Source organism: Cibotium barometz, chromosome 29, assembly GCF_041138505.1.
Source record: "Cibotium barometz isolate CiBa-2024 chromosome 29, ASM4113850v1, whole genome shotgun sequence".
NCBI lineage: Eukaryota > Viridiplantae > Streptophyta > Polypodiopsida > Cyatheales > Cibotiaceae > Cibotium > Cibotium barometz.
In genome coordinates this window covers 45,485,872-45,510,089 of record NC_141074.1, presented here as the reverse complement: position 1 = coordinate 45,510,089, position 24,218 = coordinate 45,485,872, and the positions used below count along the sequence as shown (strand labels likewise).

The 24,218-nt window shown below is 44.2% G+C and overlaps 1 protein-coding gene across 2 annotated transcripts in view; it reads right to left on the bottom strand.

Moving 5' to 3' along the window:
* Positions 1-7,305: 7,305 nt before the first annotated feature.
* The window catches only part of LOC147622254 (phytochrome-associated serine/threonine-protein phosphatase-like), a 31,878-nt gene continuing 14,965 nt past the window's right edge, over positions 7,306-24,218 (bottom strand). For both annotated transcript variants that reach the window (XM_086823363.1, XM_086823362.1), the window contains 7 exons: positions 9,388-9,445; positions 9,057-9,167; positions 8,858-8,908; positions 8,400-8,543; positions 8,235-8,330; positions 7,998-8,069; positions 7,306-7,603 (listed from right to left, as the gene is read on the bottom strand). In XM_086823363.1, coding sequence (XP_086679489.1) covers positions 7,520-7,603; positions 7,998-8,069; positions 8,235-8,330; positions 8,400-8,543; positions 8,858-8,908; positions 9,057-9,167; positions 9,388-9,445 — 616 coding nt within the window. In that variant the 3' untranslated portion in view covers positions 7,306-7,519. The remainder of the gene's footprint in view (positions 7,604-7,997; positions 8,070-8,234; positions 8,331-8,399; positions 8,544-8,857; positions 8,909-9,056; positions 9,168-9,387; positions 9,446-24,218) is intronic.

The following is a 24,218-nucleotide window of genomic DNA, read 5'->3' as shown; positions in this document are numbered from 1 at the left end:
TTATATGCAAGTGTACTACTGACTGTGATTGACAAGGATGAAAGTCTTCGTTAATAAGTGTGCAAAGGCTTGGGCTTGTTTTGATAAGATGGTGTTGATCATGTTATTAAGTACTACAAGCGCTGAACAACGAAGCATATTCAAGACAACAGTCATCGAGTTTACTCAACTAGTCATTGACAGTTGGGGAAAACATCAATCACCCATTACATGGTACATTTTTGTTATTATCAAGTTGTTACAATCGAGTTTACTCAACTAGTCATTGACAGTTGGGGAAAACATCAATCACCCATTACATGGTACATTTTTGTTATTATCAAGTTGTTACAATCTATATATATTTAAAATCACTCATGCAATTGCTTGTTTCCAGCATATTGTTTACACTCATGGATCATATTACTTGGAAAAGTATTGTTCCCTTGACATGTGGAGCACCCAAGGGATGGAGAAGTCACATTATAGGGTAAAGGGAATCTATTTCAAGAACACTCATCATGGTGAAGGGGTGTCCTGAACAAATTACCTCATTGAAATGTTTGATTGGTTTTTTCGATACACATTGAGTAGAAGCTTATTGAAGGAGAAAACAGACATCTCAAATTTCAAAAGCAGTCCAACTCCGTATGAAGGATACTAATAAGGCTAGATGAAACCAAAGTAGTGGGTCAATACACCATGTTGCATGGCGTGCTACAATGGTTAGAAACTGCAAATTTCGAGCAAAACAACATGAAATTGTAATGGACATTAATTTTTTTTGGTTTCACACAAAATTGTCATTTTTTAAAATTTGACCTAATGTTCAGTGCCTATCAAAAGGCTCTATGGCCTCATTTTTGTCATTTCACTTTCACTCTCCTCACTTTCTCACCCATGGCAAACTAAAAATACTACACATTCCACCTCCTTCCAATATTGCTATACTAGTACTAGAAAGCGTCCTCGCAATCCTGATAGCACGGAATCCTCAAGTGACAGCATCGAGAAGGAGTGGGAGCAAGGTCCTCCACCATGGGAAGGATAAGATATCCCACCTCCACGAGGGCAACATGCTGGGAAGACCCTCCCTCTACCAATATGGGATTCCTTCCAACACGAGAGGAAGTCCAACAAGCAGACAGAGGACAAGGGGGCTCTACAACTGAGGGGAATGTGCCTCCTATTTTATATTTACAAGCACCTCCACAGTAGCAGGTAGTAGAACCTCCACCACAACCTCATTGTGGCCTCCCCAAGGGACCTGACTGGAAGAAGGATCCTCATCCTCCAAGGTCTCACAACCCGAATGTGCCTCCACGTGCACCAAGGAGGAGGAGGAAATATGGAGTCAAAGCACTCCAAGAGATACGCACATTTTAAAAATCTATGGATCTCCTTATTCCCAAGGCACCTTTCACACATCTTGTAAGGAAAATCATACATAATTACTCTCAAGACTATCGTGTACAAATCCTTGCCTTGGGAGCTTTTACAAGAAGCTGCATACGCTTTTTTGGTGACCTTTTTTGAGGATGCAAACATTTTTGCTATCCATGCCAAGAGGGTTACAATAATGACGAAGGATTTGAAATTAAATAGACTTTTGTGTCATGATGACTTGTAATAAGTGGTGGTACTATGTACAACTTTATGAAAGCTCAAGTTTTTTATCTTGTCACATTTTAAGATTAAATAATCATGGTTTTTTGTTTTAGAACTCATTTAGAAATATATACATTTGAAATATATTTTATTAATGTACCATGTGCAAAATTAAACTAGATTGCACCAATTTTCTCACAGCAAGTCATAAAACACATAAGTGCAATTTTTGTAGATTCCTTTTGAGAATTTATAGATTTATAAGTTTTTGTTGTGTAATTAAATTGTGAAATTGAATTTTAAATTTGTAATAAAAATTTCAGCAAAACGAGATTTTTTTTCAAACATCCTGAAACATTTTTTAAAGCCCCTGTAGGCCTTCCAAGCCCTCCCCCCAGGCCTCGGGGGGGCTCGTTGGACCCAGAAGGCCCCAAGTAAGCCTATCTGGCCCCATGTCGCCCCGTACTAGCGTGGGGCCTTCTAGGCCCATCCAGCCTCCCCAAGGCTTGGGGAAGGGCTTAAAAGGCCTAGAGGAGCTTTATAAAAATGTTTCGGGATGTTTGAAATTTATTTTTTTTCTTTTTTAGAATTGATTTTAAAAATAATTACAAAACTAAATTCAATAAATTAGTACAAATTCAATTACAGAATTGAACTCACTCCATTCAACTGCAAATTCAAAATCAATTAGACAGTTAAAAAATCAATTCATGCAAAATTCTGCTACGAAAATTAAAATTGGCCCCAGCATAGATGACTTCAAAAAAAGTGTATTTATATTTCCAAAAAAGAGGGTTACTTGAAAAGCATTACAATTAACATCCCAGTTTTTTTAAGTCTTGTGATTGCTTCTTTTGTGATCTTGTGCCTTCCCTTGTTGAGGGAAAGAGTGCCCGACATGATGGCATCTACAATACACTCGGCATCTCTCTCTCCTACACTTTCTGCGAGCGAGGACTATATTGACAAGGGCCTTAGGATCATAGCCTCCTTGAAAGGTTGCAAAAACGCTCGACTTGCTGATAAGAATAATTTTCTCCGCATTCTTGGAGACACTAGACAAGCACAACACTTTAGATAAGGCCTTGAAAGCAAGAAGTTGGAATCCTCCTATAGGGCTAAAAGCATTGTGGACAATCATAATGGCTTTAGTTGGAATACGGCGCATGTAATGGGTCAATGCTGAATTAGTTCCAAAGGGAACCCTTGAGCCACCCTTATGATGTGCCCAGTAATCCAACTCCATGACATGCTACATACAAACCACATTTTAGTAATCAATCATGCCATGAATAGGAGTCAAAAACTAGGGATTATTAACTTACCGAGTGTAGTTCATCAAATGCTATCACATCTAGATGCTCAATGTTAATTGACCACTTGTGCTCCTCTAATTGTTCAGGAGAGGCGAATGCACCACGCTGACAATTGGCATCCACCTCATCCACCGCGAGTGCATTTATAGCCACCATTGCTCCCTCCGCTGATGACCCTTCTCCAATGGCCCATGAGGTTGTACCTTCATCTTTTTTTGGCTCTTCGTGTTCTCGAAGAAGAACCAAGGCGAGAGCTTGCTCCACTACTTGATCAAGGAGCTCGGGCTTTAGATCTACCTCCTTGCCCTTAACTAATCGGCCAGGACAACGTCACCGACCTCAACCTCAACATCGGACTCTTGTTCATTCAACATGAGAATGAATGTTGAGATCCATGACAAAAAGTTGGTGTCGATGTTTCCCTTACCAAGTGCACTCATTTCCTTGTGCATAGCACCTTGAAGTGGGGGCACATCTTCTTGCACGGCTTGTTGGTACCTACGCAATCTCTTAGGATAGTTTACATCGGTTCTATTGATAAAGCGTAGAAGCTCGCAAGGGACCCAGAGAGTGTTACTATGAGGGATAATCATAGCAAAGGGCTTCACGTATGTTTCCATGTACTCCAAGGTCTCCTTGTAGTCTTGTTTGGCGAGGAGGATAGATGCTTCGAAGTCAATGGTGCAAGAGAAAATGTGAAATAGCTCTTGCTGGCCAGCCCACTCAGTCCTCTCTAGGAATGCAAGAAAGTTCTCATACACTATGGAATGATCCATTAGGATTGCAATGAGGGTGCAAGCAAAGCTCTAAGAAATGTATGCTAACAAAGTGTGCGAGTGCTAGTGATACAAATTTCAAAAATGAGGGAGGTCCCTTATTTATAGAAAAATTTAGAGGGTGCCATTGGGTAGTTTAACCGATAGTTCTATGGGTAAATCAACACCCTCACATGACTGCAATGGTATCCACTCCCCCTTTTTCTTCATCCATCACTCATAAAAGAATTGGATGTATAAATTTGAGCGTACTTTCAAGTATCAAAGTGTGATACTTAAATTCATAACTCTGCAAGAATATACATCTCCTTTATATACCCCTTCCACTATATGCCAACCATTTCCAAATAAACCATTCATCTGTTCAGATTGCAATTTCTCGCAAATGAACATTTCTGGAGTCGCTTGTGGCAAGAGCTTACAAAACACAAAAAGATGAACGGAGAATACCAACTAATATTTATTGATCAAGAGGGCTTTGTAAATTTTAAAGAGGATTGAAAATCACTAATCATATTTTGTTTGAAGATATCTACACTCCATTTGTCTGGGATTGGCCACTCAATACTGCCTAATGAGAAAAATGTAAGCCTTTCTAAGTCTTCCATAGTCTTTAGGCCTAGAGGGAACTATGTAAGAGTGTGTGAAAAAGAATATTCTACTATAAGTGTCCTAGGGTTCTTATTAAGAAATAAAACCTCACCTATGGTGAAATGAAAAGCATTGAAGATCCTTATTATGCTCGTCAATGGTTATTCCTCTATGTAACTTGATGGGAATATGTCTACAACCACACCCAAAAAAAAAAAGTGAACAAGGGTATAACAAAATGATTTGAATAGAATCACATTAGTAACAACATACTTACAATTACAAGGAAAGTTGGTTTTTGCCATTTGAGAAGGAAGATGAATGTCTGAAGCCCTGTACACATGTTGAACCACTGCCGCTATGCCTTCATTCCGAGTTTTCTTGAAAGCTAATAATCTTCCCTTCCAATGATGTTCCAAAACACCACAAGCTTTAACTCTGTGTGACTCTTGAGCTTGTAAACCCAATCATTAACCGTGAATCTCTCTCCAACCCACATACCTTGCTCATTCCTAGAGTTGTTTAAGAACATACTCAGAGATGGAATCATTAGGTCTCCTATTAAATGTTTCCATGGTAGAGAACTTGCTTACAAGAGGGTAAAGTGACTTGAGTGGGATTAGAGGAGGAAAAGAGAGGTTAAAAGGCTACTAAAGGATTAGACAAGAGCTTAGAGAGACATTAAATCTTGCAACAAGATTTAGAATTGGTTAGAGATTGATTAAAGAGGTTATAGCATGAATAGTAAGAGTATACAATGGCAACAATCTTGTTTCTCCATCCATGCATGGTAGTTAGAAAACTTATTGTTTATATTAAAAAACATTGCTTGTCACCTCCAATTCAAGGAAGATTTTGTCTCCTGCTTATGATTAAAAGAAGGTCAAGGTTATTATGTAAGGACAAAAGGTCCTAGACCAATCCTTCACCTAAGTTGTAGAAGTCCCTCAAGGAATAATCTACAAGTATTAGTTCAAGGGAGAGAGTTAAAAATTTGATCCCGTTATCCTATATAGATGAAAGGGGAGCACAACTCTATGTATGGTTAGAGAACTCGAAGGTCTAAATAGCCTTTGTTCATAAGTTATTTGGTTCAAATTTATACGAAAAAGAATGACAGAGCCAAGGAGATAATTGTGGGATCTAGTTGCTTCTCTCTGGGGCTACAAAAAGATTTACTTCCTTGCTAATTTTGAGCGTGATTTGCAATGCGTTTTGTTTTGAAGCTTTGAGAATGTAAATGTTAATTTGCTTATCAATGATCAACTTTAATCATAATTTTAAATATTTGCTTTGATCCTACTTAGCTCGGTGAATTTCTAAGTATCTGTCACCAAAAACAGTTATAATTTGAAACATAAAAGAGCTGAGAACCACGAAGGGCAACTGCACTTTTTTTCTCATAGCTACAAGACATCTGACACACCCAACAAAAGCACCTCCATGGTCTGTCAACCGCCTCAACTATATACCTCAACATTCGACTCAACCATCCTACCCCCTCTTGGGTGTCACATCCTAGTGCTTATGGCTTTGAGAACAAGCCCTTAGTGGGACCCCAATGAGTAGAGTTGGCACGACCCCACTGCTACTCTCCCCCATTCTCTTCTTCAAGTACTTTGCCAAATTGGGGCATCAGATTCTCCCACCAAAAATTGATGGTACCCCCATTGCCTCTTATCATTGGCATGCTCAAGGGATCCTGACGACAGTCCTTTAGAATCTTGGCAACACCTCTGGAGCAGCTTCAGCCCCCGTAAGGTATCCTATTTATGGTTGATGGCACCTCACTCACGATTTTGAGACCATTGTGACCTGTCACAGATGTAACAGCCTTGATGAGTCCCAGTGACACTGCTTTTGGAATTCCCGGAGGCCCAGCAGGTTTGGTGGCACATTCTCCGCCGACCCCACCAATGCCTGCACCATTACCTGGGGGACACCAGCCTAGCAGGAAGAGACCGGCCTGCCACTCTTCTCTGGGGATGACAAAGGAGGACTAGCTCTCGTGTGCTCTGTCACATCTCAATGGGAACAATGGCCACAACCCCCGACATTGACCCCGAAGACTAATGCATGCCAACGATGGGAGCTCATTTGCAACCTTGCCTCCTGGCACATTTAGCGAGCGCGCTACAGCGAGACTATTGTAGAGCGAGCCCACTCCCCAACAAAGAACATTCGGGATACTTAAGCTGATCTTATCCACACTGTTGGGGCAACTGGAGCACCAAGCCAAGGATTCATTGCACATACACAAGCAACTCCAGGTGCGCCAAGCCAAGGGTTCATTGCACATACACAAGCCACTGGGAAGCCTTCTTCCACACCTAGAGCATTGGCTCCTTCAACAGCAAGGAGGGCACAATCATCTTGCACTACACGCTTGGTTTCACTACCAGTTACGATGCTCTCATGGCTTATCTGTAGAATACCTCCATCCCACATCAGATTATCTTAAAGTTTGCAACACGCTCAATGCACATATATGCATCATTTCAGTTGGTCATAAACATTCCAAGGATTCATCACAAGGGAGAAACACTCAATGGCAGAATAAGATTTACCATGGCTGCCCTATCTTCCCATATGCAGATAGCTGTACAATGTTTGTATTCATGGATCACATTGCATGGCACTTATGGATATTGCGCGTATGTATTATCTCCTGTACATACACAGAATCACATGCAGCCTACATTACAAAACAAGAGTAAAACAGAATTATTACAGATTATCTTTGGCAGCTTTACATCCGGAGGACAGGACAGGAGTTCAATGTAACGCATCTCCATCCAGAATGAGTCTAGACAAGGGGTTTTTACTGATATACCCGGATACTTGGGAGTTCACCACCAAACACATCCATTCCGGATTCCTATCAAACAGCTCCATGTTTCATTGCATAGGTAGTGCATAGAGACAGGCCAAGAGATAGATCTCATAAGGGAATGCAGTGAACTTCAGATATGCAATCTTACAGCTATAGAAGGCAACAGTAGAGATTGCAAAGCCTTTGAATGGCATGGTAAAACTAAGGTTAAAGACAGATGCCCACCAATGTTTCATTAAAAGAAATAAAAATCAACATTTAGTTGCTGAAACCCTACACTGAAAACAAGGGTCCCCACAAGAATGCCCAAAATTTACCTACACATTGCTACAATCTAAGGGCTTTCCAAAGCACCACTTTGGTAAAGCTCTTTTAAATTACAATCACCTCTTTGAATCAAAGAATTGCATGTGTTTTCACAAGAAATACGGCACCCCAGCCCGAGGTGCCATCATTGCACTGTTCTCTTCTGTTTCTGTGAAAAACTTGATCTCTCTTTCCTGAATGAGACTCAGTTTAATGAGCTTGTTAGACTTAAAAACAATCAACACACGCTGCACATGCACACCCGACACACGCCCATGCACATGCCCACACGAGCATTCAAAAAAACATTCTGCACATGCACACTGACCCACGTGCCTGCATGCACACACATACTCAAGCATACAAAAACACTCCGCACATGCACAACCAACCCTCACACATGCACACATTTGCTGGAGCATACAAAACACACACTGCGTATGCACACCTGACCCGCATTCATGAACACACCCACTCAAGCATAAAAAACGCATTTCACGCATGCACACCTGATCTACCCATGCACATGCCCACATGAGAATGCATAAATCAAGAGAATTGCCTTCATTAGCTACAATGGAACGTTACCATGGTTTCATCAAAACTTAGTATGGAGGCAACATTTCCGCATCGATAACAGTAATTTGGGGCCGACCACACCTGCAAAGTGAAGGTCAAGAAGAGTCAATGCCCAACACCAACGAAAAATCCTCATCATTATATTGCTTAGGAAACTATGTTCACATGTAAAAGACATTAATAAAGTCTCTAATACTGTATCCAAGGAGTTGAACTTTGAATCATGACACTAGAAAATTAGAATACCGTAACAAGCCCTTTATCTGGGAACATGTATTTCAACCCCTCTTGGACAAGTTGGTGCGCACGGCAAACTAGCTCCAGTCCATTGATGTGATTGAACTGCAGGAAAAGACATCGGTGACCCTTGCAATGCCACAATAATGAGAATGTACAAGTTGAGAAACACACCTCTGAAGTAACCCTTGCTCCAAAAAGCCAGCCAGCACCACGTGGACTAACAGCCCAAGTCTCTATATCCTCTGGATCACTCCACATTAGGTCACAAAAGGGACCTTCATGGGGTATTTCACAAAGCCTTTCTATCACCCTGATCTGTCGGGGCTCAGCAGATGTCTTGTTAGCATTTACTAATGTGAATAAGAGCTATACAAGCACGTGAAGGTGTATTCATGACCATGATAAATGCTGGGTGAAAAAGAGAACAATATTGTAAAATGAACATAGCATAAATAAAAAAATCAATTCTTAACCTTCCAAAAAAGGCCAAACCTAGCATGATGATAAATCTTTGAATCATAATTCACAATGGAAAAAATAACATAGAACAGACTCCCCATAAAATCTTTCACATCCCATGTTTCGGCACCACTGACACATCCAAAACAAGCACGAACAGCATTACATACCTGATCAATGGTACGAACATCGGGTGAAAGGCCTCCATGTACACAGAGGACCTGTATTACAAGCACAACTTGTCAGAAAAATGAGCACAGTGGTCATCAATGTCTCCTTCATAGCCAAGACATCTGATATGTCTACACATGACAAAAAGTGTGGCAGAAATGCTCTTGCAGGTTGTGTTGCCAAGATAGAAACACTTACTCTTCCATCAATAATGGCAGAGAGAGTTAAGTAGTCAAACACCTCCGTGCAGTACCGCCAAGCATTTGGATTTCCATATTTTCGTTGGCATTCGTCATAGAAACCATACACCTGAACTCATGAATGACTTAAGAAAAGCAATGTGTGGACTTAGAAACAAAAAAAATGTGGCACACATAATGATCCTACATGAACACACTTCGTTGGCACTCGTTCGTAGAAACCATACACCTGAACTCATAAATGACTTGAGAAAAGCAATGGTGTGGACTCAGAAACAAACAATGTGGCACACATTATGATCCTACATGAACAAATCAAGCAGTATCACCTGTGTTATTTGCCTGCTCTCATGATTACCCCTCAAAAGTGTCATGTTTGCTGGATACCTGTTCAAGCATTAGGATATCTCACATCAAGCTGTTCACCAGGTACATTTCAAAACTGATTGTAGTTGTTTATGTCTCGTATGGATATCATAAAGAACACATTTCTATCATAATTGCATGCACCAAAAATACCAACCCCCTCATGGCAAAAGTGCAAATCATCTTGCAAAATACATACATACACATGCAAACATACATACCACACACACATATGCGCATGTGCATGTACAGTGTACACACACGCACGTACACACACAGAGACACACACCAGCTCATAAGATTGGAATATATCCAAGGTTCCAGGTGGCTTGAATCGATTCACTTTTACAGTGTAAAACTGGTCCTCCATTTTGAACTCCCTTACTTGAGTTGGTGCACATGCAATTACAGTGGGGAGTTCAAGACAAGAGTATTGCAAGATGATTTCAAGCATCAAATCTGGACAAACGAGCCAACATCTTGTCCATCAAATCATCATAACACAAGAACATATTGTAGGCATACATTGAGTCCTCTACTCTATTAGTAGAATTGTGAGATGTCAAAGCTCCCACCTCCGTGTCGAGTGGACCATGCATCCTATCGCTCATGTTTTAAAGGCCTTTGTTCTGATAAGAAGACATGATTGACCAGCAATAAGTCAGAGCAGGAGTGGGACAACACTTCTGTGGTACCCTCGGGAACCAAGCTATTGACAGATACTCGCACACTGTGGGTGACCTCAGGACCAAAAGGGCCATTGGGATCGATGGCGCTCGAGGCCTTTGAGGTGAAGGCCCAGGATATACATTTGTTCAACTTCTTCCATCTCAGCTTCGCCGCCAAGAGGGGGATCTACAAGTACATCCATGGCAAAGTGTTTCACTCAAGCAAGGCCCGATTCCATGCGAGCATGGAGTGAACCTACTTGTCAGCAAGCACTCGCACTCACGTCAAGCAATTGCACCCTCACACTCACGTCGAGCAATTGCACCCTATGACGGATTATGCTTATTACCCTTCCCAATCTGCCCCAAAAACCTTGCATGCCAAGGAGAGGCCTTCCAGGGCCTGCATGCCTCTTCTCTTAGCCATGCGGATTGCCTCATGAAATGGTTTTTTTTCCCAGAAAAAGATCCTTCTATTAGCTAAAAATAGACGTCCACCCGTGGGGGACTACAATTCTCCATAGAGGAAAAAATGCTCAAAAAAGGAGGAGGAGGTGCTGTCTCCATGGCTTGCCGCTCTCAGAGGGAGACTACATCCTAGCAGAAGGGGGGAAAGCCACACTGAGGGTCTGTAATCCCAAGTGATATCACCACCCATGTTGGTGAGGAACGGGCCACTGTTCCAAGTATGCAGAAGGCTGCGCGGTATTGCTGTGCATGCGGTCGGAGTCCTTTGCCAATCAATCTCAATTTCCACGCAGGATGTGGATAGTGTCTGTCCAAATGCAGCTAATGTACTCTACTGGAGGGGTGGGAGTACCCTCAATAGGCTCACTGTAACGTGCCTGCTAAACGTGCGGGCCACAATGCTTGTAATATCCCTCTTCTGAGGTTACCCCATCGCCTTGTAATTTCAAAAAAAGAGAACAGTTCTTATAAAGAGAGAGAATTGAATTTTTGAATTCTGAAAAGAGGCGATAACGATCTCATCGGAAAAGTGAACTCGTGTGTTCAATCGGGTTCCCTGTTAAGGTCCTAAGCAGAAGTGTTCCAGGAAGCATAATTTAATGCATGTTTCACCATTTCCTCATAACTCAGGCGTCCGCACTCTGACCGGTGTCATACAACCACATAAATCAACCAGCTCAATTTATATTGGCCAAATATTCAGTTGGATTTGAGGTTTGACAAAATTATCAAAGGTGAAATAATTAAAATTGAAAAAAATAGAACTTTTAAGGGTTAAAATATAAGATTTAAAAAAAATATTGAAAGTAGGATTTGAACTTGGGTCAATCCTCAAAAGTTTTCATATGTAATACTAGCCAAGCCTCCTACTTGATTTTCTTGTGGGAGTAGAAGATTTCTCAAGGCCTCACTAATGTTAAACTTTGGGTAAATAACACAATTTTTAGATAAAATAATAATAATTAATTATTTGCAAATTGTAGAAATTTATGGGTCGAAAGTTTTTCCGATCACAAAAATGTGTTATTTACATTTGGAACATCTCAATGAACCATTTTCATAAAGATCAGAAAAAATATTTTCAAGGTGTTGAGCAGGCTAGCCGGGCCAAACATATAGCATGTGGGTACTCGTTCGAATGGGCAAGATCGATTTAGTTAGGAATTGTAGGGTATTTTGGAGTCTAGTAGTGTGTCCATTGGTGTTAACACCCCACCCCCTTAGGGTGTGAACAGCCCCCCCTTATTAAGGTCTAGGTCAAAAGATGAGGCTTGATGCCTACAAAAGCATGTACTTGGGTGGTTCCATTACAACAATGAATATCATTTGAGTTTGTGCAACATCTCTCTCTTGTGGTCTATCATGTCTCTCTCTCTCTCTCTCTCTCTCTCTCTCTCCACACCATTTTCATGGATTGAACTCCCTCTCTTCTTGAATCCTCATCTTTCTTTTCCACACTCGCATCATGGATATCTTTCACCCTCCATAGCTTGCTCTCTGATTCTGAGGATACCAACATGGTATCAAAGCACGGTCATATGCTTCATTCTGTTTTTTGTATTTCTACGTTTATAGTTTCTGTCTGCTTTAGGGTTTCTGTTTACATTTTACTGTTTGCTGCTGATCAACCATCTTTTTGTCATGTGCACAGAGTGTATCTACCGTGTGCAGCACGCACACAAGACTAGCTTCGAGGCTTGGGGTAGCTTGGAGCTAGGCCGGCGGATTGGCGAGCTGGGCTAGGGATGGACTAAGAGGCGGGCACCCAATTGTGGATACCTGGTGACCGGCCAAGAGCCTATAAAAGGGTGGCCAAGGTCAGTCAGTTAGTTAGAGTCTCGCGAGTCTTTGTGAGAGCTCTGCGGTCAGGAGCCTGGATCTAGTGCACACATGCACCTGCTTCATGCAAGCGAGGCCAGCAACAGTCTCGAGGCTCGCGAGGGTAGCTCCATGGGACATCATGGGGTAGATATTGGTCGGTGCGTCTTGCTAGTTAGCTCAGCTCGTGGCTCGGTGGGGACAGCCAGGTCTTGTGGGTTTTGCCCACGGCTGTCATGGTTGGGTGGTGAGTCAAGCCTGCACCCCCTTCACAATTTATGGCTTTGTTTTGCAGGTTTTGGGTCATGTTTCAAGATTGCTCTATGAGGAGACCCTTGGGGTTTTGACAATGGTATCAGAGCATGCCTCAAAAAGCGAGCAAGTTGGTAGGTAGGAAAAGAAAGAGGTCAAGAAGAGGTATGAGTTCGGCTACACTGCTGTTTTTTCATGTGTACTGCTATTGTTTTTCCAGAATTCAGCGTATGGTTTCTTGTTTGCATCGTTGGAACCCGAGTTGGGTTGTGGTCTTGCAAAGGGTCGATTTGGACAGCATGTGAAGAGAGTTTGTTTTTGGCAAGGAGAGAAGCAAAAGAGATCGTCGGCTGTGAACCAGCAAGAGAGAGAGAGAGAAGGAGATAGAGCTTGTCCGGCAAGTGGCAAACAGTCGGGCAGCAAGTTTCTCTCTCTTCGCTGCTGTTCGCAGGTGACGGTCGGCCGCTGTTCGTAGGTGTCGGCCGGTGTTTTTTTTTCGTTGCAGTCGATAGGTGGCAGGCAGTCCCAAGTGGGGCCTTTTTTTTAGCCCATGTTTTTTTAAGCTTTTCGTTGCTTACTGTTTTTTTTTCAGAACCTTGCGAAACAAAAAGAAAACGCATTCAAACACGACTAGCACGGTTTTTTTTGTTTTTACGTCGGTGGCATTAGTAAAGCTAAAAAGCAATCCAACATAGAAGTTTTTCTTTTTTAACAACCGTTTTTTTTTTACGTCGGTGGCGTTAGTAAAGCTAAAAAGCAATCCAACGTAGAAGTTTTTCTTTTTCAACAACCAAAAAGCTTCCGTGGGCATACAAAAACACCACCGTGGACTTCTCGTTTTCAGCACAGCACCTCTCCTGGAGTGCTCTTGCACCATCTCTTGCTTGTAGCACCTTCATTTGTTTCCTCTCTTCGTTTGGTAGCCAGGCTTTTCTCTCACTTTCCAACTTTCCCACTTCGAGATGTCGACCCAAGAATCCAAGATGGAACCTATAACCGAACCCAAAGTCTTGCCAGCTACCAGGGCCGCTGAAGGCGATCCTTTCGAAGATTTCGTGACTAAATCTGATTTTCGAGAGTTCAAAGTTACTTTCGAGGGTTCTTTCACAGAGCATTAGACACATGTCACCGCGCACATGTAAACTTTGCAAAATTCTCTCTCTTTATTGACCACTTCCCTCTCTACTCTCTCGGGCATGGATACCTTGGCATCTGCTTTAGGCCCCAACATCACTCCTCCAGAGCGAGCAAAAGCAGCGTACCAAGGAGATTATGGACACGTGGCTACATAAGTGGCAGGTCCACTTCCAATTTCATCCATATGGCAATAACAAAAAGATTCAATTGGCAACAAGTTTCCCCTTGGGTAAAGCTTTGCTGTGGTGGAAGGAACTCAAACCTAAACCAACAACTTGGGCGCAGTTTGAAGAAGTCTTTGTATATTGCTTTCCACTGTGTCCTGATTCCACTTTCTTCATTTCTCGTCCCTGCTATGGATGTTAATGAATTAAGTGTACTTGAACGTAAAGAATTAAAGAAGTTACTTGACTCGTTTCAAGATGTATTTCCTAAAGAGCTGCCATCGGGCTTACCACCCAAAAGGGCAGTGGATCATCATATTGATCTAGTCCTAAGTGTTTAACCTGTTAGCATTCCACCTTACAGGAGGAAGATGAGTTGGCCAAACAACTCGCAGATTATTTAAGGATGAGCTAGATCCGTCCAAGTAAATCACCTTGGGGTGCGCCTGTGTTACTTAGGAGAAAGAAGGACAACACCTGGCGAGAGTGTGTAGATTACAAGAGATTACCGCTATCCTCTCCCTAGATCAGATGACCTGATTGACCATTTAGTGGTAGCGAAGTATTTCACAAAGATAGATTTATGTACTAGCTTCCACTAGATACATATTCATGAAAGGCACGTCGAAAGAACCGCCTTTCGGACTAGGTATGGCCATTACGAGTTTCTCGTATTACCTTTTGGGTTGCTCCAGCCACTTTCCAGCAAACGATGAACCATCTTTTTCGTGAACATTTTGGGAAGTTCGTGGTGGTGTTCCTGAACGATATTTTAGTATACATTCGTACTCTTGAGGATCATTTTAGCCACCTCACAATTGTCTTGACTATTTTAAGACAGAATCGATTGTATGCTAAATTTGCATTGACTGTGACCAAGTGCAGAAGGTTTTGGTTTGGCCAATACCGCAGACGGTGAGATTTTCTTCGGAAACCAGTGCGGGAGTACTCTCAGCTCACACTACCGATGACCGACTTGTTGAAAGGTCGTGGACGTAAGTCGATTCAACCTATCCCTTGGAATAACGATTTGGATACGGCCTTCAGACTTTTGAAAGATAAAGTCAAGGAAGCACCTACCTTAGCATTGTCCAATCCTAGTCGGCCTTATGTTCTTGAGACTGATGTAAGTGACTATGCAATCAGGGTTGCTCTATTCCAAGATGGTAGACCTATTCCTTTCGAGAGTCGAAAGCTAGACAACACTCAATCTCATTGGCAAACCCTTGAGAAGGAGCTTTACGATGTCGTTTACGCTCTCAAGGTTTGGAGGCATTATTTATATGGCTCCAAGTTTGTGGTATTGACTGATCATCAGTCAATCAAGTATGTGTGTGATGTGGATGATTTGAGAGGACGAAAAGCTAGATGGGCAGATATTACATGCACTAAGGTTGATCGTGATAACACACAACAAGGCCTTCTTTATACCTTTATGTGGTGAGAATCTTTAGCATCAACTTTAGAGAGTAGAGAGAGAAGCTGATGAGAATGTAGAAGACGATACAGTATTGGGTCCCAATACCCACTCAAGGGCCCTCTTCTGCAAGCAGGAGCATTTGCTTATATTATTCTTTGGAGAAATGTTGTACAATGCCAAGTACAAGTGATATGAATGCCCAACGCAAGGACGAGGAAGACCGTACGTCAGCTGAGTATCCAGCTATCCCGAGGATCTGCTGAAGACTCTCCTTGGCCACTGATGCAAGTCCAGATGATTGTAGGACTACACATATGCTGGCTGAGATAGAAGAGTATCTTCCTTGTTGCTTGGAGATGAGCAGGACTGTGGAGCTGCTGTTGTTGAATGTTCATTGCTGAATACCTGAATGGGTTTACGTGGGCCGAGACAAGGCTTTTATACCTCATCTGGTCAACAGTCGCTGCCTCAAGAGGCTGTCGACTGATGCAATTATGTCCCACGACCTCATCATGTCAGTCGGCTGATGCAAAGTACCTGTCGGCTGCAGAGAATGCCCACGACTACTCATATGCACAATTGGCTGCAGCATTAATGCCCATATGCACAATCAGCTGCCCAAGGATATTGGTCGGGCTGTAATAACAGCTGCTTGGCAAAGCTCTTCGAAGCCTTTGCAAGGCCTAGCCCAAGTATGGGCTGCCTTGGGGCTGGCCTTAGGGCTGCCCCCCTTCTATGTGAATGCACTTACAATGCTTACATGCATCTAATGCTAAGCTTGACACATACATGCTCCTCAATGATGCTTTCTCCAAGTGGGTTAAGGTGACTCACTATTGACTGACCTCTAAATCTCAGAGACTAACCTACGTAGCTCGTGCCTGACTATCCCTAGACTGAGGGCTCACAATGGGGTCACAGCGTACGACAAATAATCCTAGAAAAGGGTTCTACTTCTGTACAACTGCTACACTGATGATCATGCCAATGTGTCACTATGTACCCCAGTGCAGGGTACATGTGACAGCAAGCAAGATTTTGATTTTGAATACGCTATCGAAAGGGGTCCATGAATAGTGTAGCAAATGCGCTTAGTCGGATCAGAGAGGTGAATACTTTCTCATTCACCGAGATTTCCACTTACTTATTTCAGTCATTGAGAGGGCTTTGCAAGACTGATAGTTATTTTGGTCCATATTGGCATAGGATCCAAGACGGGAGCTCATTGATTGACCAAGACTCAGTGACTAAGTAGCCTACCATTCAAGCTGCGAGAGGCCGGTGGATGATTCGGAATGGTTTACTGTTCCGTAATGACAAAATTGGTGTACCGCAAGTCCCGGACATTAGGTCCAAGATTCTATGCAATGTTACAACGCCCCTTCTAAGCAATGTCACGACGCCCCTTCTATTGGACACCCCAGGGTACATAGGACATTAGCTTTAGTGAGACACTTTTTATTGGCCAAAGATGAAAGAGTATGTAGAAGATTATGTCCTCAAGTGTAAGATTTGTCAAGCAAATAAAGCTGAACGCTTTAAACAGGTAAGGATGTTGCATCTTTCCCAAATCCCAGGTAATAAAGTATTTCCATGGATTTTATTATCGGATTGCCAAGAACACGTCAAGGCCACGATTCTATTTGGGTTGTGGTAGTCCGCTTGACAAAAATGGCTAGATTTTTACCAACACGGAAGATTGTTACAACTACGCAATTAGCAAGACAATTTATCGAGCAATTGTTTAGACTGTACGGTTTACCGCAGGACATAATCGGTGATAGGGACTATAAATTTATCAGTGACTTTTGGATGCTTGTTTTTTAGAAGTTGGAAACAACTTTGAATCTGAGTTCCTCACATCATCCTCAATCTGATGGCCAAACTGAAAGGGTGAATCAGACTTCGGAGGACATGCTTAGTGCATATATCTCCAAAAGACAAGGTTCATGGGATGATTATTTTCCTATGTTAGAGTTTGCATACAACAACAGTACAAAGCATACGAGTGCAGGTTTTAGTCCTTTTATGCTTATGTACGGATTTCACCTAGATCACCTATTACGATGGGATTTCCACGACTTGAGCATGATGCAACGCGTACTTTTTTGTAAGACATGCAAGAAATGTTACAAGTTGTGAAGGAATCTATTAGAAGCACTCAAGATAGAGACAACTTTTATTCTAATAACATCGTTCACCGAGAGAGTTCTCTGAAAGAAAGATGGTGTATTTGCGAGTTCTGAAAAATTCGGAGACTTTATGGGCAGGCAGATCTCCGAAATTATCCCCTAGATACTGTGGACCATTTCGGGTTAAACACCGGATTGGTTCGGTTGCATATGAATTGGACTTACTTTCTCATGTGAAAGTTCATCCCGTATTTCATGTCAATAGACTTAAGGAAGTACTGGGTGGAACATACCAATTAGTTACTCCTCAAGAAATCGTAGATATCGAGGATATGACATTTGTGCCACACGAACCGGAAAAGATTCTTGGATTTCGTGAAAGACGATTGCGGCATACGCTACTCACGGAATACAAGATCAAGTGGAAGGATCGTGTGGAGAAGGACGCTACATGGGAGACATTGACTACCCTTCAGAGGGAGTACCCAAAGTTTTTATTACTAAGCTTAAGAGTAAGCTCTTAGAGGAAGGGGAGTATGTCATGTGCTCAGAGTGTATCTACCGTGTGCAGCACTCCAGTGGGACTTGGGAGAGTGGACTTGGCGTGATCCAGTTGATAGGGAGGAGATGCTGGGTACTCTGTTCTTCGCATACATTGCATGACTAGGCCGCAAGATCCAGATGCCCGAGGTCGAGGGCACCGTGGCAAGAGTAGCACACTGAGAGTCACAGGGCCTCTCGTAGCGTTTTCTCTTGGATTTTTGGACGAGGCTCTAGGACAATTTTCTGACTTGAAAGATCAACCTCTTTCTTTGGCTGCTAGTACACAGGAGTTTGGCAGTTGGCACGTGGTTGGACATAGGCGGTCAACCAGCAGCTTGCCTGAGGTGAGGCCACCCTCAGGAGCCTCAGAGACATTGTCTTTGGGATTGCCCGAAGGCTCAGCAGGTTTGGCAACTCATTCTCAACATTTTCAGGATGGACAGGACCTTGAATCGTATCATCTCATGGGGCAGTGTCGCTTGGGCCACTGAGGCTGAGTTTGTCATGGCTTATAAGGAGGAAGGTGGGGGCCTAGCCCTTCAGGTCTCGCACCTTCGCATTGCGACAGTACCAGTCCAGCCCCATCTACTGATCATTTGACTCTGGGTTCGTGCCAAGGATGGGAGATTTGTAGCAGCATTGTTGCCTGCACATCTGGAGAGCTAGATGCAGAGCGAAGCCATCGAAGGCACCCACACTCCGCTTGTGGAGTCCATCAGGAGCATTTGGCTTGACATCATTCATACCCTCCACGGCCAGTGGGGGAAGTTGCACAGTGGCTCTGATTGCATGCGGAAGGGGCGGGAAGCTTTCTTGAGGCTTTGGTGGCTTGGCCCTTTCTTCACAGATAGAGGTGGTGAGCCCACTTGGCACTATAGACCACCTGTGTGGTTATTCCCTCCCCCTCCCCTTGTATGAGATAGCCTTCTCCTCATACAGCGGCCAGCCGGAGGTGAAGTGCATCTTTCTCCACCCCTTGACTCTTTGATCCTCACCCCGTACATGGAGGCGAGTTTGTATCTAGACCTTTGCGGTTGTACTTAACCCTTCGTGGCTGTTTTTTGTTAACTAATAGAAGGATCTTTTTCCAAGGAAAAAAAGATGCAATGACACGAATGGAATTTCTATTGGGGGTTGTCTAAAAATAGTAACTCTCCTAGATATTAGGAGTGTGATCTTTTGTATTCCACCTTATTAGAAATGTATCTGAGCACCATGTAGAACTATGTTTCAATACTAGATCTCTCCTAAATCCTCCGGAGCTCGCCATACATGCTTTCCACTTGACACTTGAGTTCCAATGCCCATTTTTGTGTCCAAGAAACCATCTCAAGCGCCTAGACCAAGCTTCAGGCTAGATCCTTGTATTGAATTATGGATAATCCCCCATTCCCAAAGCTTGTACTTTCCAATATTTAGATGTACAAGAGTCCACCAAACCCCTTTCATACTAGGAAATGTCCAGGTTGGTAACATCACCTCATGCGTGAAAAAAAACCCAAAACTTTGATGCTGTAGAAGCTCCTATGCAGCCACCTTGCAGGTGCAATGCAGCAGAGAGGTTGGAGTAGAAGAGGAGTAGAGGGTGGCTGAGGCTGAGGCGGTTGCCGTAGGTTTAACGCATGAGAAAAAAACAGCAATGATGATGATGATGATGAAAACACAAGTGCTGGTGATGATCGCGGCAAGCAACATAAAAAGTGCAGCCCTGATGATGTTGATGATGGCGGCAACAAGATAAAAACCGCACCCATAATGATGATGATGATGATGGTAACAAGAGGATAAAAAACACAGCCATCAATATTAGCACAGATTGCAACTATCATGGTGAGATCTTAAGCGAGTAGCAGCATTCAGATGGGCAAAAGTGTCAAAACCCCAAGTGTCTCCTTGTAGAGCAATCCTGAAACATGACCCGAAACTTGCAAAACAAAGCCATAAATCGTGAAGGGGGTGCAGACCTGACTCACCACCTAACCATGACAGCCATGGGCAAAACCCACAAGACTTGGCTGTCCCCACTGAGCCACGAGCTGAGCTAACTAGCAAGACGCACCAACCAATCTCTACCCCATGACGTCCCATACCGCCACGGAGCTACCCTCGCGAGCCTCGAGACTGTTGCTGGCCTCGACTACATGAAGCTGGTGCACTTCTACACTAGATCCAAGCTCCTAACCGCAAAGCTCTTGCAAAGACTCGCGAGACTCTAACTGACTGAATGAACTTGGCCACCCTTTTATAGGCTCTTGGCCGCTCATGGGGTGTCCACACTTGGGCGCCCGCCCATCAGTCCATCCCTAGCCCAGCTCGCCAATCAGCCTGCCTAGCTCCAAGCTACCCCAAACCTCGTCCACGCCACGAACTGCCGAAGAGTCGGATCTGGAATAGGGATCAGCCACTCCTTAGGAATAGTAGAGTCGATGTCGAAGCTAAGTCTGTCTCAACCCCGGATCCCAACCAGGCCTCTCTCCTGAGCCTCACGGGGAAGCTATCTGAATGCAAGCCGATCTGCAAAAGGGATCTGGCAGGTCATATGCTCAACACTCCCCAGGATACATGAGGCCGGGCCCCCAGCATGTGAAACAGATCAGGGGGTTCTAGATTAGGGGCGCTACCGAAGACGCTCCTCCAAGGCAATCGGAACTGACTGCTGGAGAGCCGGCCTGAGGTGATCCCAAGCTCATAATAGGCTGGCGACGAATCTATCCTCAAAAGTTGGACTAAAGTCGCGGGCCCGCATCTCTGTAAAGATCCATCTAGTGCTCTGCTGCCAAGGGCCCCTCAGAGTACAGGTTCAAATCCTAGCCAAGAGGAAGTCCTTCCAAGGGTATTTAATCATTGTATTATGATTTTCAGCCATGGGGCATTTGTTTTCTTAATTGGTTATATATGGACATCCATTGGACACTTGCTTTTGCCATTGGGCATGAAATTGAGCCATTGGGCACTTGCTATTTCCATGGTGTATTGTATCTTATCTCAGCCATATTGGCTTATGGACAGCTTTATGGGCTTATGATTCAGTCAATTGGGTTTATGGACAGCTATGTGGGATATTGGATAAGCTATACATATTCTTGGCAATTTCATGGGGCTTTTTGATGACAGCCCATGTATATGAATTATTCATGGTTGTATGTGAATAAATTTGGAACGTGTGCTCCTCCAAAGCTTATACATAATATTTTTTTTCCTTGGGTAATAAAATACTCCAAGGGGGGGTCCACTCATTCCGGCCTCTATGTGGTGTCAAATGTGCACATCCCGCTTTCACAATTTTGCGGAATTAAGTGGCATATGTTTAAGGTTGTGGCCAATTTAAGTGTTTAATTGCATTAATGGTCAAGTAATTTGTGAAACCCCTTCGGCCCACTCGGAGTTGCCGGTGAATATTCTGAGAGTTTTTCTTTCACGGGTGTTTTTGCAAAGATCTGGGGATTTCATAGATCAAATGAGAAATTAGCAATTAAAGCTTCTACAACTTAGAAATTAAGGAATTTGCTCCAATATGGAGAAATTCATCAAATTGGAGATCCAATGCCCACCAAGATTTGGGGTTTTTTCAACATTAAGCCTCCAGCATCAAAGCCTTGGCTCCTGAGCCTAAAAAGATAGTCCACATGTCCATCGCTTGGCAAGAGCATCGAAAGAAGATCTTCATCGACATTGCACTAGCATGGGGAGTTTTCTTGACTTCCAAAAGTTCTTCTAATTCCTATTATGTTATTAGTCATGGGTTCTCTGCCAACAACGTCCCCCAAAATCTCAATATTTCTTTTTGTAATGCTCCATCATTCCCTCTTTACCCTGCTTAGAGCCAGGGGGGTTGCTTTGGTATGCTGATGTAGGCTATCTTTGCCTCCCGAGGCAGGACTTGATCTCTGAGGCTTTTGCAAAGACCATGGTTGTTAAGCCTCTAAGCCATGATTGTTAGCCTCCAGTTGCTTGGTAAGCGGAAGAAATGGTTCCAAATCATGGCCTGTTGATATCGCTCCCTGTCAGATCGCTCCCTGTCTCAGTGGGCAGGGAGGAGCTTGGAAGAGGGGCCAGCCAAAAGAACACCCAAGCACGCAAAGGACTGGCTGCAAATTTGCCCTCAAAAGAGGAACCAAACTTGTGCATGCGGGCCTCTGTGAAGATCCATCTCAGCCTAGGAGCCAAAGGCCGCCAAGAACGGATCTCCCCTGTGTCGAGATGTGGGCAAGAAGGAAATCCTTCCACGGCTCCCCGTATGAGAGGAGGCTGTGGACTATCACCTTTCCCAGAAGGGCCCTGCTCTGCACCATCCGATTGATGATCCCCAAGCCCCCTTTATGGATGGGCTGAATGATAACTCTCCATGCAACTTTCGGCAGCCTTACCACTGCCCCCAGACAAAGGAAGTTCCTGATAAGCCGCTAGTCCTGGCTTCTGCAAGAAAGCGAGAATGCCCAGCAAGAAGTGATGTACCACATGGTAGCCAAGAGAACCTAGTTGGCCATAATAACTCGCCCAACCAGAGAGAGCCGCGCAGAGCTGCAATATAAGAGCTTCCTCTCAATACTCACAAGAAGAGAGGCAATCTGCTGCTCTAGGGAGATGTCTATGCCCACCTAACACCCAAGATACCAAATAGGGGCACAGCATGGGATCCCCTGAAAACCCTCAACTGGGCACCAAGTCCCAAAAGCCACATGACTTCTGCCAATTGATCTTCGCTCCTGAGGCAAGGCAGAACTCTTCAATCGTGGCCGCAAGTTGCCAAACGTTCCCCTCACATCGCCGGAGAGGAAAGCCTCTGTGTCATCTGTAAAGTCTGAATCAAGAGTTCCTCCAAGGTCTTGATTGGGAGCGAGAGGCCCTGGAGACCTGTATCCTGTACACCAAGAAAGTTTCTCGTGGCCTCCCCTGCCACGAACAAGAAGAGAAAGGGGGCCAGGGGGCAGCCCTAGCACACTCATCTAGAGATGGGAAGCAGAGTATAGAACTGAGACCCCCCGCACCCCCACCACCCCCTCCTTTCCTTCCCCCAGTACCCAAGGGGCTGAAAACCCCATCCTGAGCATAGTGCACTCAAGAAATGCCCAGTCCACCTGATTGTAGGCTTTCTCAAAGTTCAGAAGCAGCACCGCCAAGTCCTCCTGTGGATACTAACCGACGTTTTCACCTCTTAGAACGTGAAAATGTTATCCAGGATGCTCCTATCATGGATGAAACCAGTTTGTGTACCATGGATGAGGTCTGAGAGGTATGGCTCAAGGCGCCTGCCGGGGGCTTTGGCAAGGATTTTGTAGGCAGTACCCACGACAGTGATGGGTCTCCACTGGCACTCCTCCAGTCAGTCCCCCCCTTCTTGGGGATGAGATGGATCAGCCCCTCCGAAAGCTGCTCAGGCAGCCATGGGCATTTCCATTGAGGAAAAGCCTGCATTTGCTTCCCCCAACACATAGGTGGAGAAGGGAGAATCCAGAAAACTACTCACAGCCACCGGTACAACTGCCCTCGTGTGCCACCAAACACTCTGGCATGATCTATCGTGCTGGGGGGGACTCAAGGCCTGCGGTAAGAAGCAAGCAGTAGAAATCAGAGGTGATGGCCCAAACCCAAGGGCGGGTCCAACTCCACCTTCCCATCAGGGTTCCTGAGGATGCACACACCGTCTCGCCTGTGGTGTGGTCCTGTGGACGAGAAGAAATCACATGAAACTGTCCCCTGCCTGTGTCCAAAAGGAGGCTCTGGCATGATATCTGTATTCCAATATCCTGTCCTCTAGAACACTAAGCAACTTGCAGGCAGCCGTGTCTCATGGAACGTTTGTGGTCTGGGCAGTGCTTAGTGCATTTGACGCATACTGGGGGAGGAGCTTCAAAGAGCCCTCATTGGGAGCGATCTTGATGTTCTCATGACTCAGGAGCATCAATTGACAACAGGCATGGCTGTGCGCGGTAAGAAGCTTCTCCTAGGCCGCAGCCACACCTTCTGGTGCCCTGTACCAGGGAAGGTTTTGCATCTCTGTCAACAGCAAGCTCGTTATCCAGGTGGTGGGTTCCAGCTCCATCATTCTAGGTAGAGCCCAGTGAATGTCGCTCTCTCCTGGAGAGGAGCATGTTCGTATATTGAGGCCAGAGACCCGGCTGACTTGCAGCACGGCCTTCCCCGTGCAGGTCATTAGTGCTGCGGGTTTTGAAGGGGCTTTTGGGTTGGGGG